Source organism: Lepidochelys olivacea, assembly GCF_965140295.1.
Source record: "Lepidochelys olivacea isolate rLepOli2 genome assembly, chromosome: 7".
In the NCBI taxonomy this organism is placed as follows: Eukaryota; Metazoa; Chordata; order Testudines; family Cheloniidae; genus Lepidochelys; species Lepidochelys olivacea.
In genome coordinates this window covers 31,368,427-31,393,811 of record NC_140417.1, presented here as the reverse complement: position 1 = coordinate 31,393,811, position 25,385 = coordinate 31,368,427, and the positions used below count along the sequence as shown (strand labels likewise).

At 52.5% G+C, this 25,385-nt stretch overlaps 1 protein-coding gene across 1 annotated transcript; it reads left to right on the top strand.

Annotated features, from left to right (window-relative positions):
- The first annotated feature begins 390 nt into the window (after window positions 1-390).
- Window positions 391-25,335, top strand: OTUB1 (OTU deubiquitinase, ubiquitin aldehyde binding 1). The gene is made up of 7 exons (XM_084633696.1): window positions 391-489; window positions 5,291-5,352; window positions 14,784-14,882; window positions 15,433-15,551; window positions 23,607-23,691; window positions 24,005-24,199; window positions 24,965-25,335. The coding sequence occupies exons 1-7, from the start codon at window positions 435-437 to the stop codon at window positions 25,160-25,162; spliced, it is 813 nt and encodes a 270-aa protein (XP_084489822.1). The 5' UTR covers window positions 391-434; the 3' UTR covers window positions 25,163-25,335.
- Window positions 25,336-25,385: the final 50 nt, after the last annotated feature.

Sequence of the window (25,385 nt, the reverse complement as noted above, 5' to 3'; positions counted from 1 at the left end):
GGTGATGCGAAGCTGCTGTGATGTCATGTGAGGGTGTCATAGTGACAGGAGATGGTGGATTGATGTGAGGCCCCTGATGTTACATGATGGCATCACAATGGCACATCAATGGTAGGTTGCATGGGGTCACTGTGGTTTCATATGATTATGTCACAATGGAACAGAAGAGTGGCTTGAGCGGGATGCTGTGATGTCACACAATGACATCACTATGCACGCCTATGATGCTTGGGGTGTCATCCCTGTTACCATGGTGCCCGCACCCCTCGTTCGAGCTCTATCACTGGGGGGGCCTAGCCTGGGGGAGGGGGAGGGTCTAGTTGCTGCTGCGGGGACGTTGCTAGGGGCGGTTGCTAGGGCCGGAGGAAGCACTTCCGGCGTTGGGGCCCGATGTGCCCCGGAAGCGCTTGCTAGGTGCGGGCTGCAGCTCAAAGATGGCGGCGGAGGAGCCTCTGCAGAAGCCGGAGCCGCTGGGGGGGGACACGGATGGTAATGGGGGGAGGGGCGGCCGGGGAGCCCCCATAAGGTACTGAGGGGGGAGGGGCGGGCCCCCGGAGAGAGATGGACCCCCTGGACCCGGCAGTACCCGCAGCCCGAGGCAAGGCCCTGCCACCCCCCGCGGGGAGGGACAGGGGCCCCCGGAGCGCCCCGCCCGAATGCGTCCTTGCCCCTATAACAGAGGGAGGGACAGGGTGGTGCGGGGACCCCTTTAGAGAGACAGGAGCCCCAGCTCTACCTCTCCCCCAGGCCTGGCTTCCCCTCCCCAGGCAAAGGTTCCTCCCCCAGGCCCCCGACCGCAGAGATAAGGTTCGTCCCGAATCCAGGGCAGGTTTCTCTCCCCTGGAGCCCAGCTCCCTACAGGAAACTCCTTTTCTGCCCCCCAGATCCTGGCTCTGCTTCCCTCCCTTGCTAGCATCCCCCATAGGAAACTCCTTCCTCCCCCCCCCCCCAGAGCACCCCTTCCCAGAACTGGCTCCCCCAGACTTCAGAGAAAAGGTCCCTTCCCCAGACTCGCTCATCTGCCCACTTCCCCTCCTCTTCTACAGGAATCACCCCCCCCCCCAACCTTCCCCCAAGGGCCAGGACCTGCCTCCCCCCACAGGGAGCTCCTCCCCTCACCCCAAACCTCAGGGAAATGGTTTCTTCCCCAAATCCCACACATGCTTTCCCCCTGTGGGAGAGGATTGTCCTGCTCCAAATCACACACCTGCCTCCTCTTAGGAGCTGCACCCCACAGTTCTCACCACAGAAAACTCCTCCCCTTACCCTAAGTCTCACAACCCTCACATGCACACAGGATCTGCCTCCCCGCATCCCCTGGGGCCGTGATCCCCTTCCTCTCCAGGAAGGGCCTCCCTTCATTCCAAATCTCAGACCACTCCCCCCACACGCACAGGATCTGCCTCCTTCTCCCTGTCTCCTGGAAGCTGCTCTCTGTCCCCATCCACAACCAACAGGAATGGGAAACTCCTCTTCCCCCCCATACCTACTTGCCCCCCCCACATAATCCCCAGGGAAAAGGTCACCCCTTTACTTCCAACTCCCTCCTCTTCCAAGTATACAGGGAGTCCCTTGCACCCCAAAGACAGGACTCTCCACAAAGTGTCCTGAGGCCTAATGCCCCCTTCCCAATATGCACCAACCCATTCTGCCCAGCTCCTGCAATGGTAGCAATCAGCCCATCGTACCCACAGCATCCCTGGGAGCAGGATCCAGCCCCATCTGTTCCCTCAGGCCTAGAGATGAGGTTGCCCATGTGATACAGGATTCCCCAGTCTTGCTGCAGTGCATGCTATAGCCTGCCCTACCCTGCTCCTCCATCAGCAGGGGCCCTGGAGACACATTCCTCCCCAGCTCTGGCAATGAGAATCCCCACCCCACTCGTTACACTTTAATATACATCCTACTCTGCTCATTCACTGGCTGTATGCACCCCAACCCCTGCAGCACCTCTCTGAGAGACATGATCTGCATCCCCACCACCACCCTATGGGGGACAGGATTCCCACCATCTGTTCCCTGAGGCCTAGAGACCTAGCCCCCACACTCTGACCTATGTGCAGTCCACATCAACCTGCCCCACACCCCATCAGCAGGATCTGTGCCCACCCCAGCCCTGACTTCCCTGTGAGGCAGGATCCCACTCTGGGCCCCTGAGGACATTCCCTCCACTTGGTCACACGTCTCTTACTGCTATGTGGTGAGGATTAGGAAACCTGATGTGGGGGGAAGAACCTCCAAACCAAATCACCTGTTGCAAGGGAGTCCTAAAGCTCACATCAGCATGTCCTTCCCTTAACCCAGCTCCCAATACCCTCTGATTACCCCCTCCCTCCTCAAAATCCAGCACCCCACATCCCCCCACTCCCATCAAGCATCCCAGATGGTTTCACTTAAAACCTTGCTTGGGCCATCCCTAACTGAAAGCAATAAATAATGTCTTAATTGTTTGTTTGAAGGTGGCAGGGGGACTGTTAGAAAAAGCGATGGCTCTGCATAATGAGGGGCATCTGGGGTGGCTTGGAGTGAAGAAAACAGACTCCCTCCCTCTCCAGTAGCTTCCCAATCTGCTTTGTCCCCTTTAAGAACAGTCCCTGCCCCTGGAGTATTACCGATAAACACAGTTTAAATTCTGTTTGTGATGCAGAATAAAGGCTATTTTGGTTGCGATGTCCCCAGTAGAGTCAGTTCCGGTTCACGTCAACAAGAAAAGTTCTGGACTCTTATCCAGATGGTTCTGTTGATAAATAGGGCTGTGGTCCGTCTGGATCTGCTCTGGGGAAGACTCTTGTTGTGGGGTATCCCGGTTCTTCCTCAGTAGGCTGAGGAAAATGGGGACATGTGCACCCCATGTGGTTCTTTCCACCTTGTGTTATGTGGCCTCTGCAGAGCAAGAGAGGGGATCTGTACTGCATTAGCAGGGATGCATGCCGTTGGGCTGGGAGTCAGACTTGGGGACTCCCGTTTACCAGTGATGTATGCAATGGAACGGGCCCAAATTGCTTTCTCATCTTCCTGCAGAGCTGGCAAAGCTCGTCTCTGTCTTTGAACTAAGCCAGACAGCACTGAATGGCAGACGGGTAGCAGTGATAAACAGGAGGCTGTTTACACCCGAAAGTTAGTCGTCTTTGGGAGATTTGTTTGAGGTGAAGCTCAGTAGGACTCCTGGGTTCTAAGCCTTGCTCAAAATTATTACTCCTTGGTTTCCCCATAAAAGAGGGGTGATTTCGTGTCGCTGGATATAGAGGAGATTGTAGAGGGAGGACGGGAGAGTGGTTTCAATGGGCCAGATCCCCACCTATAGCTCTAGGGACTTGTGCTGAGCTAGGGCCATTTACACAAGCTAAGTATGTGGCTCAATGAGTTGATATAATTTCAGCTATCACACTGTTGTGGTTTATTATTCATAGATTTTCAGGCTAGGACAGGGGATCATTTGCTTGAGGCCCAGGGGCTCTAATCCAGCTTTGCTCTCAAATCCCCCTGCAATTTCTGTGATTTTTACAGTTCCGTTGTTTAACCTGACCAAACGAAGGCTGAGGGAGGATCTGTTTGTACTCCATGAATGCACCGGGGGGTTAACCCCTGGGAGGGAGAAGAACTACTGAAGCTAAAGGACAGTGTTGGCACAAGAGCAGATGGGGTTAACTGGCCAGGAATCGATGGGGGCTGGCAATGGGAAGAAGGTTTCCACCCATCAGAGGAGGAAGGTTCTGGAACGGCCTCCCCATAGGAGCAGTGGGGAGCAAACACCCCAACTAGTTTGAAGATGGAGCTGGATACGTTTCAGATGGGGCTGCCTGCGCTAGCAGGGCCTGGAGGCCATGACCCAAGAGGTCCCTCCAGTCCTCTGTCCAGGAATAAAGTGTAAAGCACCTGTATAGTGGGTATAACTGCATCCACACTAGCGGTTGTGCTGCTCTAGCTATACCGGTGTAGTTAGTGATTCATAGAGTGCAAGGCCCGAAGGGACCATGAGATCCTCTAGTCTGAGCTGTATAGAACAGGCCCGGGCATTTCACCCGCTTCCCCCTGTATTTAGCCCATTTGCTTATAGCTGACTCAAGCCTCTTTCAGAAAGGCCACCGGTGTTGAGATGGAGAATCCATCGCTTGGCTGGGGAGTTTGTGACAATGCTTAATCCCTGGGACGGTTAAAAATCAATTCCTTTAGTTAAAGCAACACAACTTTTGTGCATCAACAAGACCCGCAAATCTTAGCTGCTAGTTGTGCCAACTTTTGTGGACAGAAGTGTGGCCATTTAGAAGCTGACGGTGCCGCCTTAATATCTGCAATGCATGTTGTAGCAAAAGCATCATGGATTTGCCTAATGGTATTTACAAACAATAGCTTCAGTTTCTGTCTGCTAAAGAGCTACTTGTGCCTGTAATGAGTTGAGCTTAAAAAGACCAATTCTGACCTCTGCCGAGGCCACTGGCTGGAGCTGCACACAGAAGATGCATTGATTAGTTACAGCTACACTTCTTACTGAACAAGAAGAGTATCTGTGTTACAGAAGGAATCTGTAAAGCAAGCCCTGTTTGGTGTCTCAGCTTCCGGGTCAGCGTTGTCTTCCTTGTGTTGGGGTTATTCCGTTTGCTCTACCTTCTCCCGGGAGAATATTTGCTGGCCGAACTCGAAAATTAACCCTAGAAGGGAAATGGCTCATTTTGGCAATACGATGCACAAATTGATCTCTGACCTAGATCGGGGACTCCATTGAGCCAGGCGCTGTGCCGGCTTCCCTAACCAATACTGAGGGAGGAGGACCTACTGGGCCGGGAGCTAGACAGGACCCCTCCCACCTCCCCTGACTGAGATCAGGGAACCATCATGCTGGCTGCTGCACAGACATCTAGCAAGAGAGAGAGTCCCCAAAGAGCTCACAGCCTAAATAGCAGAGGAAGGCTCATTAGCCCATTTTGCAGAGGGAGAAGCTGGAGGCCCACAGAGATGAAAGAACTCGCTCAAATGCTATGATGGAGCCAGAAACTGAACCCACATCTCCTGAGTCTCAGCCCAGTGACCTGACCCGAAGGACTAGTCTTCCCCCTCCAGCTGTGCGGATGGAGTTCTGTCTCGGGCAGTGTTGGCATTGCAGCATGGGGGAAGGGTGATGGGAGCAAAGGTCAATTGAGACTGAACCTTGGGGAACTCATCTTTATGGCAGGATGGTGACCCCTAAGGTGTGGGGGGTGACATTTGAGACTGGAGCCCACGGGGGTCTGAACTGGCGGGGGTGCAGCTGGCGTGGGATAAGCATCTAATTCCATCTCTTTTTCTCTTCCAGGAGTTAACTGTTTGGCATACGATGAAGCCATCATGGCTCAGCAGGATCGCATCCAGCAGGAGGTGAGGCTTCAGAGGGTCTTTGGGTGCAGGGAAAAGTAGTCTGCCAGATCCGAGATGGGTCAGCGAGTGGATCTCAGTGGGGCCTTTGTGTCCTTGCTCTCCCTTCACAGTTTCTGATAGTTTCACTTTCCATCTCCAGCCTCTGGGATGTTGGGGTTTTGGTACCTGGCCGCTGCCCTCCCTGTGCTAACCCCTCAAATCTCTCCCACAGGGGCTGCATGTAGCCTCAGTCATGTTCCCCCTAACCTGCAACCGCTCAGCTGAGGGCAAACTGCTCCCACCGCTAATCTATGAGGACGCAGCCGTCCTTCACCCCAGCTCCATCCTTTGGCTCAACAGCAAACTGGGAGCATGGGTACGGATGTCAGGACTCCTGGGGCCTGGGATCCTATCTAGGGGAGGGCAGTAGGGGGTGGTTGAGACTCTTGAGGTGGACTTAGGCTTGGTGTGGCGTGGGAATAGATGGTGCTGGGAGTGTGTGTGTCAGGGCCTCCAGGGGCAGAGGTGGGAGGAAGAGGCAGGCTGGGGGGTGGTCCCCTGGGGGCTAAAGGAGGCAGTGTTGGGGCTCCTGGTCCAAGGGTGCTAGGCAACATGGGGGCACTGTGTAATGGTATGAGGGGCTCATGAGGACTGGTTGAAAATTTTCCATCAAAATGCTCTTCCAAAAAGAATCAGGGTTCTGACAGCAGATTTTTCTGCAAAAAGCAGCAGCTGCTTCTTTGAGTGATGGTTCCTGCTGTAGTCCGGGGCGGGTTTACGCTTGCGTCGTGCGCCCAGAGGTCTTGAAAGTATTCGTGTCTGTAGTTCTGCACATGCGCCCTCACCTTGCCTCATGGCTTCGTCCAAGGTGACAAAGGGCAGGGCAGACCGACCGCGTCTCCAGTTCCTCCTCACCGCCGCATGGTCCAAGTCAGAGCTACTAGTGTCCTCTTGTGTCTGACACACTTAAAAATAAAAAGGATTTGAATTGTACATAGTTTTAGTCTTTCTTTTTTTTACTGCAGTTTAGCATTTAGTAGTAATTCTTAGGATATAAGAGTCTTTGGGGAATCTGTTACCAGTCCCTCCCACCCAATCCAGCACCCACATCCGGGTACTGGATTATGCCAAAGACTCCAGGGTTCAAGATCTGCGTCTCCTGCCCACGTTTGTTCTTGGTCAGCGATGAGCACCAGTGCTGGTCTGATGCTTGGGAGAAGCCCACGTTTCATCCAGGTGCAGTATCTGCCTGTCCTTCCCAGGCCATACCCAAGAAGGCCAGGCTCTCTGCCTCAAGAAGCACATCATGGAAGTTGCCATGAGGCCGCGGTCGGATCCAGGCCAGGGAACCTCCCCGGCCCCATACATCATCCTGAGAAACCCAGGGGTGCGCCTCCAACTGCAGAGATTGAGTCCGGTTCTGCCAGTACCAGTACTACGGACCCCATGCCGGAGCCTAGTTGGCAAGAAAGCATGCGCATAAGCATGGCAGTCAGTCTTGTTCCAGCCCCAAGAAGGGCAATGCGCCTTCCACGAGTTCCAGCCACGGAGAAGTGGTGCATTCGAAGGCTCACAAGCATGACAAGAAATCTCACAGACTGGTGGATCCGCCAGTTACTGTGCACACCTTCCAAATCAGCCACCTCTAAGTCAACAGAACCATCAATTTCGAAACAGTCCTCTGCTCCAGCTCCAGTTCCGGATGCGGAGCGCATGCCATTAACACCGGGGAGATTGGAGACAGTGCCTGGGCCTCATGAACTCTTTGCTCTGGAAGAAATGAGGTCTCCACACCTTCCTTTACAGTCTGAGCCTATGGAGGTACGATCTCCAACCCAGGACGTATCTCAGTTGAGTTGTGCTTCCACCCGTTCCCCTACAGCTTACATGGTTCCACCGGTTCCGATGTTACCGGCATTCGAACCAGGATCTGAGTTTTCCTTGTTGGAGGATTTGGGTGGAGTGCAGGGGCTGTCCATCTCCTAACACCGCTACAAGTACCCTAAGGGTCTACCAACTTAGTGGCAGTACCCTCCTCTACCCCAGCAGAGAAACCACTGATATCCCGCGCCATGAGGCCCTCAGCAGCATCTGCTGGATCCATCCTTTGGCCATACTGGGGACCCTGGCCTCAATATCCACCTTCAGAGCCTTCCCATTCAGCAAGAGAGGATTCACCCCATCCCTGCTTTGGGCATCCTTGAGCAGATGTTTGGAACTGGTTTTGGAGGATGAGCCGTTCAGTCTGGTACCGCCGGAACAGGAACGATTTCTGTCGTCTTCTCCAGACACAACAGTGACCTTGGCTCCCCCCGACCCCCAGATGATTTTCACCAGTTCCAGGACCTCCTACACAGATTCTTCATATACCACTGGAGGGAAGTATAGGACAAACAGCATCAGCTTCGGGACAGCCTTCAGGCCTCGGTACCGACATTCAGGTCTCGGTACAGACCAGGGTTGCTCTACCAATCAATGATACCATTCTTCAGCTGGCTCATACCATTTGGCATACCCCAGACACTGATGCTCCTACCCTCAAGGGTGCCAGCTAAGGGGTCTGAGTTTCTGTTCTCTCACCCCCACCCAATTCCCTCAGGATCCAAGTGGCAATTGAGCAGGCCAGGCAGCAGCACTCATGCGCCCCCCTGGTGGACAAGGCAGGCAAGTGGCTGGCCCTTCTGGGTGGCAACTACAGTAAATTCAAGGACTTTATTTTCAGTTGAGAAAGTCATATTTGGCCAATAAGGCCTGGTAGTTCAAGATCTGAAATTGGAGGCTAGCCCACAAGAAGACCTTGTGACCCATAAGGTCCAGCCACTTGCCTTCCTTTTCTGCTGGGTGGACATTTTTTACCAGTGCGACAATAATGGACAAGTGCGTCCTGGATGTCATTCAACATGGCTATAAGATTGAGTTCATGACACTACCTCACCCCCGACTTGGCCCCTCCTCAGGGACCACTCTCATTACAGCATCCTCGCTCTAGAGGTCAACTCCCTACTTCAAAGGGGAGTGATAGAGCATGTTCCTCCGGACTATCAGGGTACCGGGTTCTATTCCACTTATTTTCTAGTACCCGAGATTGGTGGAGACCAATCCTGGACCTCCGACGTCATAATTGCTTTATATGCAAGCCAAAGTTCCGTATGGTCACCTTAGCAGCCATCATATCATCTGTAGAAAGAGGCATGTGGTTTATGGCTCTCGTTATGCAGGGCACCTATTTTTGCATAGATGGGGAGATTCTCGATATTCACAGTAGGCCCTTAACACTTCCAATACGGAGTCCTACCGTTTGGACTCACCACTGCTTCACAGGTCTTCACCAAAATTCTCTCTGTCATAGTGGCCCACCACTGGTGTCACGAGGTCCTTATATTTCCCTGTTTCGATAACTGGCTGGTAGCAGCGCGATCCAGGGACGAGGGTTGAACCTCAACCTCCATGTTACTCGGTGTCACGGAGTTCTCGGGCAATGCTGTGGAACTGCTCCTTACGAAGCCAGTCAGGACTCTGGTGAAGTCTCCTCTCTGTGAGCAGACTGTCTGCAGGGCAAAAAGCTCACACGGCTTCTACCTTCCTGGGTCTGACCTCGGAGCATTCAGCATCCTCTGCCACTTCATGCGCTTCCCACAGTGAGTCCGCCCAGGCGGGGTCCTGGGGAAGCCAGAGGGTCCTGCACCCCAACTTCGCAGTCAGACGTGACTCTCAGCCAGCCAGTAAAACAGAAGATTTATTAGATGACAGGAACACAGTCTAAAACAGAGCTTGTAGGTACAGAGAACAGGACCCCTCAGCCAGGTCCATTTTGGGGGGCAGTGAGCCAGTCTGCACTTCACTCCACATCCCCAGCCAGCCCCCAACTGACTCACCCTCCACCCCCTCCTCCTCTGGGCTTTGTCCCTTTCCCGGGCCAGGAGGTCATCTGATTCCTTTGTTCTCCAATCTTTAGCTATAACCTTGCAGGGGTGAAGGGCCCAGGCCATCAGTTGCCAAGAGACAGAGTGTCGGCCATTTATATACACTGGCCCTTTGCTCTGCAACAATTACACCCCCTTATCCCACCACCTAGAGACTTAATAAATGCGTAGGGGAAACTGAGGCACACCTACAGTATTAAGAGGAAACATTAAGAACAGTCCCACTTCGTCACACTCAGACTACTTTCTTCCCTGGGGGGTAAGCGTAAATGTCGAAAAACCAACTTTGGTTCCCAGGCAATCCCTGCATTTCATAGGGGCTCCATCGACTCAGTCTCGGCACAAGCCTACTTACCGTGGACAGGTTCCAGACCCTACAGGAACTCATCACCCAAGTAGTCAATGGTCCTTCTGTTCTGTCAGGACTTGCCTATCCCTCCTTGGCCACGTGGCAGCCTGCACATACATCACCGCCTTGGCTCACCTCCGATTTAGCTGACTTCAGCTGTGGCTCCAAAAAATCTAGTCGCCGACAGAATACAACAGAAAGTCCGTGGTATTAGTGCCTCCCAAGGTGCTCTCCTTGTTCCAGTGGTGGATGTACCTGAGACAGGTCTGCGCTGGGATGCCATTCCTCTCATCTTCGTTGGACATGACAATCATCATGGACGCATAACTCTCCGGAGGGGGTGCCCACGTCGGGGAGCACATGATGCAAGGGACCTAGACCCCTTGGGAATCCAGAATACACATCAACATCATGGCGCTTCGGGCATTACGGTAAGTGTGTCGCGCATTTCTTCCATCCATTTACTTCCATCGTGTTCTCATCATATCCGACAACATCACCATTATTTATTACATCAACAAGCAAGAGGTCATGAGGTCGACTACACTCTCTGCAGAAGCGGTTTGTTTATGGGATTGGTACATTGCCCACAAGATCCTATTGTCGGCAGCCTATCTTCCAGGGGCTCAGAACATGATTGTAGACTCTCTCAGCAGGACATTTATGGCCGATCACAAATGGGAGCTTCACGACACTGTGGTCAACAACGTTCTGACTGGAAGGGCATATCGAGTGGGGTTCCACAGGGATCAGTTCTGGGTCCGGTTCTGTTCAATATCTTCATCAATGATTTAGATAACGGCATAGAGAGTACATTTATAAAGTTTGTGGGTGATACCAAGCTGGGAGGGGTTGCAAGTGCTTTAGAGAATAGGATTAAAATTCAAAATGATCTGGACAAACTGGAGAAATGATCTGAAGTAAATAGAATGTAATTCAGTAAGGACAAATGCAAAGTACTCCACTTTGGAAGGAACAATCAGTTGCACACCTACAAAATGGGAAATGGCTGCCTACGAAGAAGTACTGCAGAAAGGGATCTGGGAGCTGTAGTGGTTCACAAGTTAAACAGGAGTCAGCAGTGTAATATGTTGCAAAAAAAGCAAACATCATTCTGGGATGTATTAGCAGGAGTGTTGTAAACAAGACTTGAGAAGTAATTCTTCCTCTCTACTCTGCACTGATATGGCCTCAGCTGGAGTATTGTGTCCAGTTCTGGGCACCACATTTCAGGAAGGATGTGGACAAATTGGAGAGAGTCCAGAGAAGAGCGACAAAAATTATTACAGGTCTAGAAAACATGACCTATGAGGGAAGATTGAAAAAATTGGGTTGGTTAAGTCTGGAGAAGAGAAGACTGAGAGGGGACATAAATATTTTCAAGTACATTAAAGGTTGTTACAAGGAGGACGGAGAAAAATTGTTCTCCTTAATCTTTGAGGTTTGGACAACAAGCAATGGGCTTTAATTGCAGCAAGGGCAGATAAGGTTGGACATTAGGAAAAACTTCCTAACTGTCAGGATGGTTAAGCACTGGAATAAATTGCCTAGGGAAGTTGTGGAATCTCTGTCATTGGAGATTTTTAAGAGCAGATTAGACAAACACCTGTCAGGGATGGTCTAGATCAGTGCTACTCAAAGTGGTGGTCCGCGGACTGGTGCCAGTCCGCGAGCCATCGGCTGCCAGTCTGTGCGCACATTGGAAAAAAAAATTGCCGGTCCTCCACATCAGATAGCGTGAGAAGCACTGGTCTAGATAATACTTAGTCCTGCCTTGCGTGCAGGGCACTGGACTAGATGACCTCTTGAGGTCCCTTCCAGTCCTACGATTCTATGATTTTCAGCCAATGTGGGATTCTGACCATGGATCTCTTTGTCTTCCATGCCAACACCAAGTGCACCATGTACTGCTCCAGGGGATGGGGGGAGGCTTGGCGCCCATTCCCAGAGTGATGACCTTGTCCTCTGCTGGTCAGACCAGATAACTTGCGCGTTTCCCCTTCTAACACTCCTGCCATGAGTCCTCCACGTTATCAGGCGGGAGAAGGCAATGGTTATTCAGATGGCCCTGTTCTGGCCACGCCAGCTCTGGTTTCCACAGCTCCTCCACATGTCAGCTCGTCCTCCGTTTCTCCTCCCAGCTTTCCCAGAACTGCATTCACAGAATGGCGGCAGGATCAGGCATCCTGTTCTGAAGATGTTTCACCTCAGAGCTTAATTTTTGGGTAGGCATCTTTGCTAGAATGGGAATGTTTGTCGGCAGTACAAGACATCCCTTTGAGCAGAAGGAAGGAGTCGACAGGGCGTTCCTATCAGGCCAAGTGGAAGCGCTTTGCCTACTCAATTCCATTAAGATCCACATAGCAGTTGTCAGTGGCTTCCACCCTACTGTGGAAGGGCAGTCCATATGTACACATCCATTGACTGCCATGTTTTGGAAGGGCCTCCTCAGAATCTTCCCACCCATTCAACTTATAGCTCCCCAATGGGACCTCAACCTTGTTCGCTCAACATTAATGAAGTCACCCTTCGAACCACTAGCTTCCTGCTCCCTGTCCCTCCTTTCCATGAAGGTCATCTTCCTGGTAGCTATTCCTTCTGCGAGAAGGATAGGCGCACTGGGGCTATGATGGCAGACCCCCTTTCACCACGTTCCGTAAGGACAAAGTTTCCGTGCGTCTGCATCCCAAGTTTCTGCCAAAAGTTGTATCCTACTTTCATCTCAACCAACCCATACACTTACCTGCTTTCTTTCCGAAGCCATACGCCTCAGCAGAGGAACAGTGCCTGTGCTCACTCGATGTCCGCGAGGCCCCGGCCTATTACCTGCCGAGGACGAGACCATTCCGGAAGTCCCCAGACTGTTGCAATAGCTGAAAGACTTAAGGGGCAGGCGATCTCCACACAGTGGATTTCAGGGTACATTACTCTCTGTTATCGGGACTGCCTCCCACTCTTCGGGGTGACAGCCCATTCTGCAAGAGCTCCAGCATCGACTGTGGCTGCCCTTCATGACGTACTGCTTTCAGACATATTTAGGGTGGCCACGTGGCATTGAGGATGACATACCTTTGCTGTACATTACGCAATACAAAATTCTGTGATGGATGCCTTGTTCTTCATGGCTGTCCTCTGTTCAGCCATTCCCCCCCTCCCTTGCACCCTCTTCTGAATTAGGTACTGCTTGTTAATCACCCTCCGTGGAATACAATAGGGACCATCACTCAAAGAAGAAGGGGAGGTTACTTACCTGTAACTGAGGGTTCTTCGAGAGGTGTGGTCCTGTAGTAGGGTGTAGCAGGGCCCCCTTTGCTCCTGTCTGCTGCATTCACAAACCACTCAGAGACCCCGGAGCTCAGCAATAACGGTGCAGTTTATTTATAGCATGTGCTCCCACCGCCTTCCCACCACATACAGCTTGGGTTTCCAGCCTTACGGACTTTTCCGCTTCTGCACCCAGGAGGGAAGGGCTACCGCTGTCCTTCCACTCTCTGGCTCCCTGCTTGCTTCCTTCCTCTGGGCCTGTATGTAGCCCCAGGCTAATTAGGCTGGCAGCTGTTTCCCATTCGCCAATCAGGTGCAGGTTTCTCTAGCCAGTTCCAATTTACCTCCCTTAATTGGAGCTGGTGTGACAGAGGGCTGGCTCAGGAGTTCCTGCCCAGCACCCTGTCACAGGTCCCTATCTGTATTCCACTTCCCATCCTGCTTCCCCCTCTGCTGCGGACCTGTTTGATTTGCGGTGCAGAAGGAACTGGAGAGGCGGTTGGTCCGCCCCACCCTTTATCGTCTCGGGTGAAACCATGAGGTGCGAGGCAAAGGGGCACACGCAGACCAACAGACACAACTACTTCCAAAATCTCTGGCTCCGGACGCGTGGCGCATGCGTAACCCTCAGTGGAATACAGATAGGGACCACACATCTCCGAGAACCTCCAGCGACAGGTAAGTAACTCCCTCTTCCCTGGGAAAAATGTGTGTGGGGGGGGATTTTTCTGTGAAAAAATCCCAACCTGAATGTCCAAATGTTTTGATTCTGAAATGCTGCTGCAGTGCCTCATGGGAGTTGGAGTTCAGGTGCCTTGTGCTCCCATTCTCCTCTATGGCTGGGCTTTCCAGCTGGACTACGTCCCCCGTGATGCACCATCGCACCGTGATGCTGTCGCATTCTCTTGCTTAGATGGGGGACTGTGGGCCCTTGTGGGAGGTCTGTGTCAACCAGGAAGTCTGGGTGATAGGGCCCTACCAAATTCACAGCCATGAAAAATGCGTCACAGACCGTGAAATCTGGTCTCTCCTCCCATGAAATCTGGTCTTTTGTGTGCTTTTACCCTATACTATACAGATTTCAGTGGGGAGACCAGTGTTTCTCAAATTGGAGGTCCTGACCCAAAAGGGAGTGGCGGGGGGGGTCACAAGGTTATTTTGGGGGGCAGTGTAGTATTGCCAACCTTACTTCTGCACTGCCTTCAGAGCTGAGTGGCCGGAGAGCAGCATCTGTTGGCCAGGCACCCAGCTCTGCAGGCGGCAGCGCAGAAGTAAGGGTGGCAATACCATACCAGGCCATCCGTACTTCTGCGCTGCTGCTGGCGGCAGTTCTGCCTTCAGAGCTGGGCTCCTGCCCAGCAGCTGCCGCTCTCCAGCTGCCCAGCTCTGAAGGCAGCGCTGCCGGCAGCAGCAGAGCAGAAGTAAGGGTAGCAGTACTGCAACCCCCTGCCCCCATAATAACCTTGCAACCCCCCCCCCCCACACACACACACGCACAACTCCTTTTTGGGTGTGAACCCTTACATTTACAACATTTGAACGTAAAATTTCAGATTTAAATAGCTGAAATCATGAAATTAATGGACTGTGAATTCGGTAGGGCCCTAGTTATAGTGGAGAATTAGGTGCATGAGCCACCTGGACTACAGTTCCCAAGAGGCATGGCAGTGGCTTGGCGAGAGGGTGAAGGCAGAGCATGGTAGATATAGTTCAGTGAGGTCCCCTGGCCTATGGAGGGGGATGGGGGGATGAGGTAGCCAGACTACAGTTCCCAGGAGGCACTGCAGCCAGCTCCAGGTCTCCTTCTGCAGGCCCTGGGTGTCTGTTAGCTCGAGGTGCCTCCATAGCGAGGTTTGGGAGCCATGGCCACCGCTTCCCCCCTGCTAGTGTCACAGTACCTCCCGTTGTCCTTCCAGATCGCCGTCCAGAACCCCCTGGTGTCGGACAGACTGGAGCTGTCAGTTCTGTACAAGGAGTACGCGGAGGATGATCACATCTATCAACAAAAGATCAAGGTAGGTACCAGCCAGGCCCTCCCTGCTCTAGGACCTTCCCCCCCAATCCAAGCCTCTCGATTCCAGGCCCTTTCCTCCTTAGTCTCCCTGTCTGATCTCCCTAGGTCCCGTGCTCCTCCTGGCTCCCCCATCTCCTAATTGCAGGCCCCAGCCTGCTTCACCCTGACACCTAAATCCCAGACCTCTCTCCCTCCATAGTCCCCCAGCCTCCCCTCGAGCTCTCCGTCCCAGCCCCTCAATCTTGGCCTCTCCCTCCCTCCCCCCCCCCCCCCGGCTGCTCCTCAGTTTATCTCTAGGTTCACCACCACCACCCCTTGAAAATCCTGGCCTTCCCTGGCCACACAGTCGCCCCTCCTTAGCATTGTCCCTCAGACTCCCCTCTCTAAGTTGTCTGCTCCCCATCCGCTGAATTCTAAGCCTTCCCCACCAGGCTTTGGCAGGAGCAGGAGGTGTAATAATGCTTAGTATTTATGTGGCACTGTCGGCCACTAACCTCCCAGTCCCTTTCCCTAGGAGAGACTAATTTTGCCTTCCCCCCCTCCCCGCACAGGACCTGCTCAAAAAATACTCATACATCCGAAAGACGCGGCCCGACGGCAACTGCTTCTACCGGGCGTTTGGCTTCTCGCATCTGGAGGCCCTACTGGAGGACAGCAAGGAACTGCAACGGTAGGGTGGGGCCCTGTTGGAGACCGGAGTCCACCATCCCCCACAACAAGGGGGTCGGTGTGGTGGGAGGGCAGTGGGAGACCGTGCGGCCTAGCAAGGGGAGAGTGCTGGGCTAAGAGGAGGGAGACCTGGGGTTTATTCCCAGCTCTGCTGCTGGTTTCCAGGGTGACCTTGGGCAAGTCCCTTCCCTCTCTGGGCCTCAGTGTCCCCATCTGTAAAATGGGGATGATGATATGACAGTGAAAAGCGCCATATAAGAGCTAGGGGGGATTATTAGCCTGGCACGGGTGTATTGCCGCTTCTATCCTGGAGGGCAGGCTGGGTGATTGGAAAGGCCTCAGCGTGTGACTCCTGCCAAGTCAGAGCTCCGGCTGCATGGCATCTTCCTCAAATTGAGGACACTCCTTAGACCGTAAGGATCCTCCACCGCTTTTGGGTTTGAAACAAATGCTAATTATTCAGATCTTATTTACGGCACTGGATCAGCACTCCTGGGTTCAATTCCCAGTTCTTCTTTGAGTGATGGTCCTTACGTGGATTTCAGACGTGCGTGTGCATGTGCTGAAGCCGGAACTGTTCATAGTAGGGTCCGTTGACCTGCACGTGTGTAGTGTGTTGACTGCATGGCGGATCCGAGGCTTTAAGGGGCTGTGCGTGTCGACGCCGCTCCAGTTCTCTCTTACTGCCGCACGGGTAGAGTCGGAACCCCTGTTCCCCAGTGTTCATAGCTCGCTAAGAGAACTGCTCTCTGTTAATTGTATATAGTTTTTCTGTAGTTCTTAGTACTTTGTTGTCCGTTTATTAGTTAGCTGCTAGTTACTTAGGTTTCCATTGGACTTTCTCACCTCTGGGGGCTTCTTCCTGGCCCGGGAGTATGCCCCGGCAAGCTGGTTTTAAATACTGTGCTTTCTGCCCGCACTCCTTCTCCATGAGAGACGAGAACCAACACTGTCTCTGCTGTCTTGGTGACACTCATATCGCCACCCGCTGCTCCATCTGTCGCTCGTTCCCACCTCGTACCTGGGAAACCAGAAAACTTCGCTTCCGCAAATTCTTTATGGAGGAGGCTGTGTGCCCCCATGTGCAATCGGATCCAGCGGCCAGGACGTCCTGGGGCCCTTCCTACCTGGCACTGGTGGCACTGTTCCATTTGGCTAAAGCCCACCGTGCACACTAGAAGCACGCTCATGGGCATAAAGGCAGCTCCCCGACGGGGACCGTCTCCAAGCGCAGTGTTGCCTCCCCGAGCTGTGCCAGATCGGGTGAGAAGTCACGCACCAATCTGGACGCTCCTGCTCTGAGGAAGTCTCGCACGGAGCATAAGTCCAAGCACCGCGCCCCAGCAGTGCCTCCTCCAGCCCCGGTGACTGATCTGTCACCGTCATCTCTGGCTCCTTCTACCCCACCAGGATCGTCCAAACTTGCGTGCCCGGACCCACGCACATTGGGCTGTCTGTCCCCTCTTACACCGACGGCTAAACTCAGGCTGCTATATACTGGCTCACCTCCACGCTCCGGTCCTTCAGGCACTTTCTGTCTGCCGTGGATGAGCTACTCCTGCTCCAGCCTGCTGTTCCACTCTGCCTTTCTCCACCGGACCCTTTGCACAAACTCTCGGATCGCCCGGCCTTCACCCCCCTATACTGCTGGCACTGCTGGCTCTGACAGCCCCACCCTTACTGGACCCGTCTGCGGACCCTGAGTGGTCCTCAGAACGGTCCTCAGAACCGAACACTGCCTTCTCGCCTGCCCGGTCTTACAGCCCAGAACACCGGCACCAACTGTACCATCAGCTGTCTGCTCTGCCAGCTGATCCGTGGTTCTGCTACCCATGGGCACTGCCAATGCCTGGTGACCCCTATGTGTCGCCCTACTGGACTGCATGGAACTCCTACCGTGACCCAGGCGTGCTGCCCTGTCTGCATCACTGCCCTTCTTCAGTGCTCACTGCTCTTTCCTCTGTGTACAAGGAGCCTCTGATCGTTTCCACGCCAGCAGCGCCATCGCCCCCTCCAGTCAATATGGGCACCTCTTTGTTCCCTGACGATGCTCTGATCACATGCAGTACCAGGACTTGCTTCAGTGCATGTCTACACCCCTCAACCTGCCTGTCGAAGATGTCCAGGATCCACAAAACCAATTCTTGGACATCCTGCAACCCCCTGGACCCTCCCGCACTGCCCTCCCTATTCTCATAGCCCACATGCAGCCAGCCCAAGCCACTTGGTGCACCCTGGCCTATTGTGCTCCTACCCCGAAATGGAGAGAGCGCCGCTACTTTGTGCCTGTGAAGGACATGGACTTTCTCTTCACCCACCCCCACCCCTATTCGCTGGTGGTACAAGCTGTGACCGAGCACGCCCACCAACAGCATTTCCGTTCCATGCCACCTGACCAGGCCGCCAAAAAGTTGGACCTGCTGGGCCGCAAGGTTTACTCTTCTGCTGGCCTCGAATTCCGTATTGCCAGTTACCAGACCAATCTGGCCAAGCACGATTCCTTTTGTACTCTAAGCTGGTGGACTTTCAGGCCTTCCTACCCCCAGAAAAACAGCAGGATTTCCAACACCTTGTGGACGAGGACAGGCCGGTGGCTAAAGTAGCTCTCCAGGCCGTGGCTGATGCCGCTGATGCCACATCCTGCTCCCTGGCATCCAGGGCCGTTCCCCGCCGGGACTCCTGGGTCCAGTCCAGTGGCTTCCCGAAGGAGGTTCTGACCACCCTGGAGGACCCTCCATTTGAGAAACAATAAATTGTTCAGTGACAAGACGGAGGAGTCTTTGCTTTCTCTCAAAGACTCTCACACCACTCTCTGGTCGCTGGGCCTTTATACCCCATCCTCAACTCACTGCCAACAACTTCTGACCCGTCCCCATTCCACATACCAGCCTTACCCGCAGCGCCTGCCTGACTCGTCCCATCATCGCCCTGTTCACAATGACCATGCTCTGCTGCTGCAGCTACTTCTTCCACATGTGCCTTTCCGCAACGTCCTCCCAAGCAACCCTTCTGACTCCTTCCTCGAGACCTGCAAACCTTCCTCTACCCCCCCCTTCCCTCTGCCGGGTCACCTCATCTCCTTTGCTCACAACTGGGGCCAGATTATCACCGACTGCTGGGTGCTGGACATCGTCCACCAGGGCTACCTTATGGAATTCCTTTCCTTCTTGCCCTGCTGTCCACCCCAGTAGCACCTGGGCACTTCCTTGCATTGCCACCTTCTCAGAGAGGGAGCAGATGCCCTCCTGCGGAAGGGCACCATAGAACTTGTCCTGCATCCCTATCGGGCCTGGGGCTTCTACTCTCCTTATTTTCTCATGCCAAAGAAAGTGGGTAGCCGTCACCCTATTCTGGACTTCCGGCTCTTGAACAAATTTATCTGCAGATTCCATTTCTGGATGGTCACCCTTCCCCTCGTTCTCTCCTCCCTTCCCCGTGGAGCCTGGTTTGCAGCTCTCAATATGAAGGACGCCTACTTCCATACTGATATCCACCCCGCTTATTGCAAGTTCTTCCAAATCATGGTGGGCCATTCCCACTATCAGTTGTGGGTCCTCCCCTTCAGTACTGCTACCGCCCCCACATGTTCACGAAGGTCTTCACGCAGGCTACCGGGGGCGATGCCCTCCTCCTGTCCTGGATCACTCACCTCTGCTATGCGTTCCTGCCCATTCCCCTGCTCCCCCAGGTCCTGCGCGAGGTGTGGCACGTCCATGCAACTCTTCTCCTCATTGCCTCCACCTGGCTTCACCAGTACTGGGACACGGATCTCCTACATCTCTCCGCTCGTCCTCTGATCTGTCTCCCGGATCTCCTTACGCCAGCGAATAGCCAACTGCGACATCCCAACCCAGGCACTCTCCATCTCCCGGCCTGCTATCTGGATGGGCTCGCGCATACACAATGCATGCTCGTTCCCTGTCCACGACATCCTTATCCATAGCCGATTCCCGTCCACTCGAGCATGTTACCGAACCAAATGGCACCATTTTACTGGCTGGGTGCAACACCGCCTGCACACCATCTCCATTCCCGTCGTCCTGGATTACCTCCTTTCTCTCGGTCAGTAAGGCCTCGCCCACTCCTCCGTCCACATCCACCTGGCTACGCTTAGTGCTGTCCTTCCGTCTTTGGATGGGTTTTCCATCTTCACCCACCAGACTACCTCCTACTTCCTTCGCAGCCTTCTCAACGCCTTCCCTGCTGTCCAGAAGCCTACTCCTTCCTGGGACCTTCACCTCTTGCTTTTCACCCTCACCAAGCCGCCCTTTGAACCACTCACCACCTGCTCCCATACCCATCTTTCCATGAAGGTGATCTTTTTGGTAGCTGTTACCTCCGCATAGTGCATTAGTGAACTGGTGGCCATGATGTCTTTCACTGTCTTCCACAAGGACAAGGTCTCCCTGTGCCTCCATTCCAAATTTCTCCCCAAGGTGGCCTCACCATTCCATGTCAACTGGTGTGTGCACCTCCTGACCTTCTACCCCAAACCACACGCCTCCCCTCGAGAACATGCACTCCACGCTCTCGATGTTTGGCGGATATTGGCCTTTTATCTTCACCAATATCTCCATTGCTGGGAAGCTTCTTGCCAAAATCTTACTGAATCGTCTGCTCCCTCTTGCAGAGGAAGTACTTCCAGAGTCCCAGTGTGGCTTCAGACCACCACGGGATACCACTCACAAGATTTTCACAGCCACGCAAATCCAGGAAAAATGTCAAGAATACCACCAGGAGTTGTATATGGCCTTTATCAATCTGACCAAAGCCTTCGACTCTGTCAACTGTCAGGCTCTGGAAAATCATGTCAAAGTTTGGCACAGAGACAAAAAAGTTTGGCTGCCCAAGCAAATTTATCACCATTGTAAGACTCCTCCGTGACCAGATGACTGCCTCCATCCTGTGCAGTGGCTCTGTCTTTGAGCCCTTTTGTCATCCGAACTGGCGTAAAACAAGGCTATGTACCAGCACCCTCCCTTTTCTCCATTTTCTTAGCAGCTATGAAAATACTAACCCAAGACCATCTACAAAAGGGCATTGGCATCCAGTATCAGACTGACTGCAACTCTTCAACCTTTCTTGTCTCTGTGCCAGAACTAAACTAATATCGGGAACAATAACCGAACTCCAGTATGCCGATGATTGTGCTGTAGTTGCACACTCAGAGGAGGATCTGCAAACAGCCCTTAATTGCTTCTCTGACGCTTACAAAAGCCTGGGGCTATCTCTGAACATCGGCAAAACAAAAGTTCTCCACCAGCCAGTCCCCGGTCAATCATCAACAAGGAAGATCTTCATTGTCAAAGAAGAACTGGAAAATGTAGACTGCTTTACCTGTCTTGGCAGCCATCTCTCAGAGAGGGCAGACATAGACGTTGACATTCAGCACAGAATTCACTGTGCCAGCCTAGCCTTTGGCAGACTGTCTCGCCGGGTGTTCAACAATCACAACATTAGAACACATACTAGACTTATACTCGTTTGTAAAGCAGTGGTAATCCCAGCTCTCCTCTACGAGACTTGGGTGACCTACAGAAAACACCTGGAACACCAGCACTTTCTTCAGAAGATGAGGATCATCGCACTAATGTCAGTGTCTTCACAGAGGCCAACATCTTCAGTGTTGAGGCCCTGATTATCCAGCATCAGCTGAGGTGGAGCAGGCACTGTGTGCCGATGCCTCATGTACGCTTACTAAAACAACTGCTGGGGTACGTCCAACTCACCAAAGGAGACAGGAAACAGGGAGGCCAAAAGAAACACTTTAAAGCAGTGGTTCTCAGACTTTTGTACTGGTGACCCCTTTCACATAGCAAGCTGCTGAGTGCGACCCCCTTTATAAATTAAAAACACTTTAAAATATATTTAACACCACTATAAATGCTAGAGGCAAAGCGGGGTTTGGGGTGGAGGCTAACCGCTTGCAAAATAACCTTGCCACCCCCTGGGGGGCCCTGACCCCGATTATGAGAACCCCTGATTTAAAGACCACCCTCAAGATAAACATCAAGAGATGTGACATTGACACCACACACTGGGGGAGAGCAGCCCAGGATAGGGATAACTGGTGAAGACTTGTCAAAGAGGGAACATCCACTTTTGAGGAAAATCGCCTTGCCCTGGTCGCAGAAAAATGCCAGAAAAGAAAGAAAGGAAAGACAACTGTCATGCAGCAATTGTGGCCCAACCGTCTTCCAACACCACCTGCAACGTCTGCCAGCAAACCTGTGGCTCAAGGATTGGACTCGTCAGTCACCAAAGGACCCATGGAAAATAAAACCTGTGAAAGAGATCCTTCCTCGACCTCAAGGGATCACCGATGACATTGAGCAGATGTTTTGAGAGAACCCTCCAGAATGATTCCAAGAGCTCTTTCTTGAGTGGTAACATCTAATTTAGACCCCTAATTTTATATGTAGAGTTGGGATTATGTTTTTCAATTTGCATTACTTTGCATTTATCAACATTGAATTTCATCTGCCATTTTGTTGCCCAGTCACCCAGTAACTCTTCGCAGTCTGCTCTGGACTTAGCTATCTTGAGTAGTTTTGTATCATCTGGAGATTTTGCCACCTCACTGTTTACCCCTTTTTCCAGATCATTTATGAATATGTTGAATAGGACTGGTCCCAGTACAGACCCCGGGGGACACCACTGTTTACCTCTCTCCATTCTGAAAACTGACCATTTATTCCTACCCTTTGTTTCCTATCTTTTAACCTGTTACTGGTTATCTCTTCCGTCTTATCCCATGACAGCTTCCTTTGTTTAGGAGCCTTTGGTGAGGGACCTTGTCAAAAGCTTTCCTCAAATTCAAGTACCCTATATTCACTGAATCCCCCTTGTCCACAGGCTTGTTGAGCCCCCTCAAAGAATTCTAGTAGATTGGTGAGTCATGATCTCCCTTTACAAAAACCATGTTGACTCTTCCCCAACAAATCATGTTCATCTGTGTGTCTGACAATTCTGTTCTGTACTATAGTTTCAACCAGTTTGCCTGAAGTCAGGCTTACCGGCCTGTAATTGCCGAGATCACCACTGGAGCCTTCTTAAAAAATTGGCCTCACATTATCCTCCAGTCGTCTGCTATACAAGCTGATAGGTTACATACAACAGATAGTTCTACAGTTTCACATTTGAGTTCCTTCAGAATTCTTGGGTGAATGCCATCTGGTCCTGGTGACATATTACTGTTTAGTTTCTCTTTGTTCGTTCCAAAACCTCCTCTAATGAGACCTCAATCTGGGACAGTTCCTCAGTTTTGTCATCTAAAAAGAATGGCTCAGATTTGGGAATCTCCCTCACATCCTCAGCCCTGAAGACCAATGCCAAGAATTCATTTACTTTCTCCGCCATGGCCTTGTTGTCCTTGAATACTCCTTTAGCATCTCGATCGTCCAGTGGCCCAATTGGTTGGCTTCCTGCTTCTGATGTACCTGCTTTTTTATTTTGGCTAGTACTTGTTGAGTCTTTGGCTAGCTGTTCTTCAAATTCTTTTTTGTCTTTCCTAATGATATTTTTAGACTTCATTTGCCAGAGTTTATGCTCCTTTCTATCCTCCTCAGTAGGATTTAACTTCCACTTTTTAAAGGATGCTCTTTTGCCTCTCACTGCTTCTTTTATGTTGTTGTTTAGCTATGGTGGCACTTCTTTGGTTCTCGTACTATGTTTTTTAATTTGGGGTATACATGTAAGTTGAGCCTCTATTATGGTGTCTTTAAAAAGTTTCCATGCAGGTTGTAGGGATTTCACTTTTGGCCCTGTCCCCTTTAATTTCTGTTTAACTAATCTCCTCATTTTTGTGGGTTCCCTTTTCTGAAATTAAATGACACGTTTCACCTCCTCAATCTCTCCTGTTCTCTCCCTGGGCTAAAATGCTTTGCTCTAATTCTGGTGCTTGGATTTAGCATGCGGGTGCCAGGTGGGGTTGGTGGCCTGTGATACAGAGGACTGAGGGGGTCTGACTAGATGATAGGGTGGTTCCTTCTGGCCAAAAACTCTATGACCTCCTCCTTCCCCCCTGCCCATACTGACCCCATCTCATCTCATGCAGGTTCAAGGAGATCTCTGCCAAAAGCAAGGAGGACCTGGTGTCCCAGGGCTTCACAGAGTTCACGATTGAGGATTTCCATAACACGGTGAGTGACATTCCCCCCATGGGTTGGGAGCAGATGCCATCGGATGGGATGGTCAGAGCAGATATGGACCTGTGAGACCTCAGTTTGATTCTTGGATTTCCTACAGGCTGCCCGGGCAGCTTCATGTAAACCACTTCCCTCCCTCCAATTAGGCCCTCGGTTTCCCCAAGCTGAGGACACCAGCTCAACCGCGCATGTATGCCACTGTAACAGACCAGAGTCCAGCCCGTTTATTCTAACTCTCAGAGAGCCATGGGTTGGGCAGTGGAGCAAGGGGTCTGCCTCTAACACCCTCCCTCACGTGCCCCTCCAGTTCATGGACCTGATAGAGCAAGTGGAAAAGCAGATCACGGTTTCCGAACTCCTGTCCTCCTTCAACGATCAGAGCACCTCTGACTATCTGGTGGTGTACCTGAGACTGCTGACCTCCGGCTACCTACAGCGCGAGAGCAAGTTCTTCGAGCACTTCATCGAGGGAGGCCGCAGCATCAAGGAATTCTGCCAGCAGGTAGGGGCAGCAGGGTCTAACCAGAGTTTGCTCTCCCCGCCATCTCTAAATCCTATGCTTACACCACACTGGGCACGAGGAATTTCGGGGTGGAAGATCCATGGCATGATTTTGCACTGGGGTGCCCCGTCCCTCCCAAACCATCTTGGAGTGGGAACTACAGCCCAACTTCTCCCTGTGTCGAGGAGATCTCTGGGTAGCAAGGCCGAGACCCAGTCGACTTGTGATCTGAGGAGGATTGGTTGGGGGTGCTGAAACCCAGCTGACTCATGATCTCAGTAGCATCCACAGTTGGTTCCTGGGGCAGGGGACAGGATGGGAAGGGACGGTACAGGACAAGACTAGCCTACCCTGCCCTTGGGAGAGGGGTTGAGATCCAATAAATGTGTGATCTGAGTAGGATTCACAGCTCGTTCCCTGGAGGGACCAGAATGGGGTCCCTTGTCCATTGAGAGAGGTCACTGAGATCAGCTGACTTGTGATCTCAGTTAGATCTCTAGGTAATTCCCCTGGGGGGATCCTCTGTGGGGCGGAATGGGGCGAGGGGCCCTGGCCAACTGGCATATCGATAGGTAGGAGGAGGCGGGGAGAGCTCTGTGACCCAACAAACTTGTGATCTGCATAGGAACCAGAGGTAGGTTGCTGGAGGAGGGGAGGCCTGTCAAGCCCCACCTGAGGCAGGATGTCGGTAGCATCCGTAGGCAAGTCCCCAGGTCGGGCAGGGCAGGCTCCCTAACCCTCGGTGTCCCACTTGATTCCTTCCAGGAGGTGGAACCCATGTGCAAAGAGAGCGACCACATCCACATCATCGCCCTGGCTCAGGCCCTGAATGTGTCTATCCTGGTGGAGTACATGGACCGGGGCGAGGGTGGAGGCACTAACCCCCACGTCTTTCCAGAGGGCTCGGAGCCCAAGGTGTATCTACTGTACAGACCGGGACACTACGACATCCTGTATAAATAGGTGCCGGCCAGCTGCCTCTGCTCCCTCCCCACAGGTGTCCCGTGGCTCCCCCGTCTCCCTACTGGCAGTCTCTGTGGTTGTAAATGGTAATCTCGCGCGCTGCTCTCTCTCTTTGTTTTCCGTTGTTACACTTGCCCGTCTGTGTTTTATTAAAGGGGATGCTGGTGAATGGAGCCCCGCTTGTCTGGTGGATTTGTTCAGGTTGCAAGGGGGCAGTTAGCTA